Source organism: Anas acuta, chromosome 3, assembly GCF_963932015.1.
Source record: "Anas acuta chromosome 3, bAnaAcu1.1, whole genome shotgun sequence".
Classification (NCBI taxonomy): Eukaryota; Metazoa; Chordata; class Aves; order Anseriformes; family Anatidae; genus Anas; species Anas acuta.
Window position 1 is genome coordinate 67,554,814 of NC_088981.1, and position 5,358 is coordinate 67,560,171.

Here is a 5,358-nt window from a genome sequence, read left to right on the forward strand (position 1 = left end):
TATTTGTTGCAGTTCTTTGCTTGTTTATTTTCCCCGATGATATTTATGGTCTGTATTTGAAATAAAGGTTAACTCTGACCAGGACTTGAAAGCAAATACATGCATAACCAGTCCCCCAGACAAAACAACGCAGCACCAAAACCCCCTTTTCCAACTGAAATAAGCACTAGAGCTTGTCGTGTGGGGTCTGGGACCCCCGGGGGCAGTGATGGGCGCAGGTCGGTGTTGAGGGACCCGGGCCCACCCTGCGCCGAGGCCCCCTTTTCGCGTGGTTTCCATCTCGACGCTTGCAGGGCAGCGCCGGGCGAGGCGAGGCGAGGCGAGGCGAGAGGCGGCTTCTCGGGGCCGGCTTCGAGGCCCGAGGGGCCGCCCCTCGCAGCGGGCTGCCCGCGGCCCCCCTCGGGGGACGGCTTCCCCGGCGGCCCCTCAAGGCGGAGCCCGGGCCGTGTCGGTGTCCGTGTCGGTGCCGGTGTCCGTGCTGGTGCCCGCCGTGCAGAGCCAGGCCCGGCCATGCTCCCGCCGTGCCTCCGCCCCAGGCGGCTGCTGCCAGCCCCGCCGAGCCGCCCGGCCGCCACCGGAGGGGGGCCCGCCCGGGGACCCGGAGCCGGCCGCGGTAAGGGCAGGGGGGCTGCGGGGGGCCGGGGTCACACCGGGGCTCCCAGGCGGGATGGGGACGGTGGGGGGCGAGGCAGCTCGGGGCTTCTTCGCCTCTCTTCGCCTCCTGGCCCAGGTGGCCAGAGGTGAGGTGGGAGGGAGGGGGAGAGCCCCAGAGGTGCCCGCGGGGGGCTGAGTCCCCCAGCGACCAGAATGGGCTGGAAGAGGGGGTTCCCTTCCCACCCCACCCTTGGCGGGCTCACTCGGGGCCATGGGCTGTTTGTTTCTCATCTCCAAGCTGAGCAGGCTCACAAGGTGGTTGCGAGTTACAAACCCTCCAAGTTCGACAGAAAAATCCTCCTCTGGACCGGCCGCTTCAAGACGGAAGAAGAGATTCCTCCAAGGATCCCGTAAGTGTCCTGGCATGGTCCCGCTGAGCTGAAGGGAAAGAGGTGGGGTGTGCCTGAGCTGAAGCTTTTCCGAGGGGTTTGAACCAGCCAGCAGCTCCAATACCAAAAGCTTTGAGACAAATTAGAGGGAAGAAGAGTTTCCTGTGCAGGTTATAGGTTAGAAAGAAAAAGAATCCCTTACTGGAGACCTCATAGCCTATGCTTAAGAATTGGGTCATGGGTAGATAGCCTTGGTCATATATATATATGTGTGTGTTTGTGTGCACATGTATGTTTATGTAGATAATGTGTGTGTATATAAAATGGCTTGTTTATTTTGTTTATTCCTAATGTGTAACCAGAGAAGGAAGTTGTTAGTAAACTGTGTTCTGTTTATAGCTCCCATAAAGGCTCTAAGGGAGCTGACAGTCCCAGAATGATTACATCAACCAAATTAGAATTTATTATTGCTTGAAGAAGAATTTGTTGGAAAAAAAAAATAGATACAAAGGTTATGAGAAAAACATCTCTTCCTCCCCAAGGCAAATCCAAGGAAAGCCAAGTACTTGACATGGTCTTAGCCTTGCATTGACCTGCTTCTCACCTCAACTTGGTGGAAGTTACTGTTCCCCAAGGGAAGGTATGAAACCCCTGCAATGCCAACTGCTGCCTTTTTCTTAGGCTGTGGTGTCTTGCCATGGTGTCTCTCTCCGGGACATGGCTTTTTGTCATCACAGTATGTCCCTGCCTAGGGTGGTATGTTCAGCACAAGCAGCATACAGAGCCATGCACAGCAAGTGCATCCTCTAGCTGCTCCTCTTACTGTTTGTTCCCGACTGCAATGCTGCTGTTTCCCAAGCTGGGCAGCAGCTTTCTAGAGGGTCTGACATCTCTTGTTCCATGTTTATCCCACAGTCTTCCCCTAGGGAGAGGTTCAGGCAACTATAAAAGCTTTGAGTGGTTGGACAATTGAAATAGTGGAGAGGTGTTTGTAAAGACACGTGCCTCTGCTGATCCACACACATGCAAACAACTTGCTTCTGGTGTGTCACTGTCTGTTTTCCACACAAGCGATGTCTTTTTAGAAATCATCATAATATGCTAAATGAAGCTAATTTTATGACATTGAAGCTGAACAGTGTCACTGCTTTAACTGTCAGTAAAGAATTGCAAGATACTGTTACCTTTAAACAAAATCTAGCAGCTGAAGATATTTTGTACTAAGGCTCAAATCTGCAGCCCTTGGTCAAAATGTTTAAAACAACAGCAAAGAGCTGTTATGAATTCACAGGTTTAACCAGAGTCTCGATGAAGGGTTGAGTAACACAGGCCCTAATGTGCAATTAGAGATGATAATAAGGTCTGCTTTCCTTAAAGCAGAGGCAGAAAGCAAGGAGAAAGTGAAAATCTGCTTCAGAAGATTTTCAATTAGTGTACTACAAAATATGATTAGGTTAATAAGCCAGACTAATAACATTTGCAGTTTTGCTTTTGTTCTTACAAATGGATCCTAGATTAATGGTTTTATGCACTGATCTGTGGTGCGGTTTGTTTTAAAGAGGTTGTGTTTACCACTGTACACCACAGAAGCAGTGACTTAAAACCTCAGGCGCTGTCAGCTATCAACAAGAAACCTGCCACACACAACACGTGTGTGTGTGTGTGTGTTGTTGGGCATGGGGGTAGTGTAGCATAGCTGCTCACGACTTGCCCTCCACCATTCCATTAAGCCTTCGAGAGAAGTAATGGATATATATGCGTGCATACATAAAGTCAATTTAAGAAAATATGAAAAGAAAATTGTGCACAGTAGCCAGTATTATAATTGAACATCCTAAAAACAGTACTCCCAAGTATAACACCTGGCTCAGGAGATGGCTTAGCTGAAAGCCTTGTGAGGACTGTAGTGATACGGAGACGTCCCACACTCCTGGTGCTCAGCAGCACGCAGCCTCCTTCTTGGAACCAAAAACTGTGTGAGCGGGAGCTGCACCAACAGAGCTTGCTGGGCTGCAGAATGCCTCTCTGACAGCAACTACAGCCAAAAGCAAGGGCAGATTTCATTACTTTTGCTTTTGATGATGAGGAAAATTAATCTTTAGGTATGTGTTCTTGTAATAGCAAGCAGGCTGACATCAGCTGCCAACTTTAAACAATAAAGCTGCGGCTTTTTTAAAGAACTGACTAAAAGTTCTAGCTCAGAGCAACACAGGCTGTTGTAATCACATATCTAAGCACGTAAAGTCCCTAACCTACAGTGTACAGGATGACATCTTATCAGGTTAGGTATGACAGCAATTTATTTATAAAGATTATTTTGAATAATCATGGAACTTGCTTCCATCATTTCTTGTTAACACCACATATACATGTATTCTTCTATCAGATTAAAATAGATAACCTTCCCCCCATTTCACTATGTTTATATAGGACTTAAGGTGGGATTTCTGGTACAATTAGCCCAAGTATTTAAGTGCAAATACTTACTACACCAATAAACATTTTTTTCCTAGCTCAAAATGTTCCTAAATGCACTAAATATTGTTTTTCTATTGGAAATGGATTAGGGTCACAAAATACAAAGCTCTTGGGTAGCACAAAACTAAACATTATAGCAATCTAAAGATGCTTGCTTTACAAGCTACTTTATTTTTTACTCTGTAGTGGTGATGTTTGTGATGTCTTGAGAGATGCTTTTTTTTTTTTTTTAATGATTCAACTCAAAAACTTTAATTGCAGGCCAGAGATGCTAGACAGGGCAAGGAACAAAGCTCGAGTTAAAGCTTGTTACATCATGATTGGCCTTTCCATTGTTGCCTGTTTTGCAGTAATTGCTTCAGCAAAGAAGGTGAGTACATTGCTAGCTAGCTAATCTGTAGCATATTTAGAAATGATGTAATTCAGAGAGAAATTAATGGAGAAAATTCAAAGAGCAGCAACTTACAGCTGCCATAATCTCAGGTAATGTTCCTGTTACCCTGGAAATAAAGCAGTAAGTGGGTGGTGGTTCCCGAGATCTGATAGCATCCCCCAAGTGATGTTATTCACAACATTACTCTTAAGGAGGTGCTTTCCTTCTGCAGGCTGCTGCACGTCACGAGTCCTTAACAAGCTTGAATTTGGCAAAGAAGGCCAAGTGGCGGGAAGAGGCCGCCCTAGCAGCGGAGTCAAAGACGAAGTAACTTTACGTGAGGTGCCAAATGTTGTTGTATGAGGAAAGTTAACTGTCACCAAGAACGGTTAGGGATTTCACCAATAAATGGGCAACTGCACTATTACACACACTAGGGAGCTAACAATAGTAATTACAAGATCACAGAAAGAAATTGAGGTCTTCATAAGAGATACTGTATATACCTGTTGCATATGATTAAAACCAGTAATTAATATCAAAGGTGATGAGGTAGTTTCCTGAGAATAGAAGGTAATGGGCTGACCTAGTTTCCACTGTCTGCCATAAAACCCTTCTTTCAGGCTTGATTTTGAGATGTTACAGATTAAAGTTCCTTACTGAAAGATTAGTTGTATTTTTTGAATGAAAGATTAAATACAGCAAAGACCAAGCAGTTCTCTCCTATGTAGAAAGGCTGAGAGCTGGGGCTGTCCAGCCTACAGAAGAGAAGAGTGGGGGACCTTATTGCAACCTTTCAGTACTTGAAGGGGACTTACAAAAGATGGGGAATAACTCTGCTCAGTCTGATAATGATAAAACAAGGGGGAATGGATTTAAACTAAAAGAGGGGAGATTTAGATTAAGGGCTAGGAGGAAATTCTTCACTCAGAGGGTGGTGAGGCCCTGGCAGAGGTTATCCAGAGAAGCTGTGGATGCCCCATCCCTGGAGGTGTTCAAGGCCAGGCTGGATGAGGCCCCTGGGCAACCTGATCTAGTGGGTGTCCCTGCCTATGACAGGGGGGTTGGAACTAGATAATCTTTGAGGTCCCTTCCAATCCAAGCCCTTCTATGAAAGTACTGAAATTGCAAAAATAAGACATGCAATTCTAAGTACATAACAAATTTATCAGCCAGAGCATTTCAAGTTTTATATACTGAAGGGAGATTTGGGTAAGTGAGGGTAAGGGAAACAGATTGGTAATCCCATGATTTCTCAAGTCCTTACAAAATTCAGGAGAATTCCCACAAGTGGTCGGTTCTGCATGTGAAGACAGGGCTGTGACTATCATATAAGCATGTGTTTAAATATGTTTTGTAAATATCTAACCAAGAAGGTTTCTGTCTGGTGGTACTACATAGCTTTACAGTGCAGAAAACAGCCATTTTGAATTCATTTGCCTCAATGTTGTATTCAAAATTGCATATTTTTTTTTCTAGTTTAAAAAGCCGCATTTATTAAAACATTAAATAAATACAATAAAC

The 5,358-nt window shown here is 45.5% G+C and overlaps 1 protein-coding gene across 1 annotated transcript; it reads left to right on the forward strand.

The window, feature by feature from the left end:
* The first annotated feature begins 84 nt into the window (after window positions 1-84).
* On the forward strand, window positions 85-4,348 carry FAM162B (family with sequence similarity 162 member B). The gene is made up of 4 exons (XM_068677645.1): window positions 85-613; window positions 893-1,004; window positions 3,723-3,831; window positions 4,067-4,348. The coding sequence occupies exons 1-4, from the start codon at window positions 100-102 to the stop codon at window positions 4,163-4,165; spliced, it is 834 nt and encodes a 277-aa protein (XP_068533746.1). The 5' UTR covers window positions 85-99; the 3' UTR covers window positions 4,166-4,348.
* Window positions 4,349-5,358: the final 1,010 nt, after the last annotated feature.

Excerpts from the sequence above, each read along its gene's own strand:
- FAM162B (XM_068677645.1), top strand. The coding sequence starts at position 100 with ATGCATAACCAGTCCCCCAGACAAAACAACGCAGCACCAAAACCCCCT. Across the intron at positions 614-892 it reads GGGACCCGGAGCCGGCCGCG|CTGAGCAGGCTCACAAGGTG; the intron begins GTAAGGGCAGGG and ends CTCATCTCCAAG. Across the intron at positions 1,005-3,722 it reads GAGATTCCTCCAAGGATCCC|GCCAGAGATGCTAGACAGGG; the intron begins GTAAGTGTCCTG and ends CTTTAATTGCAG.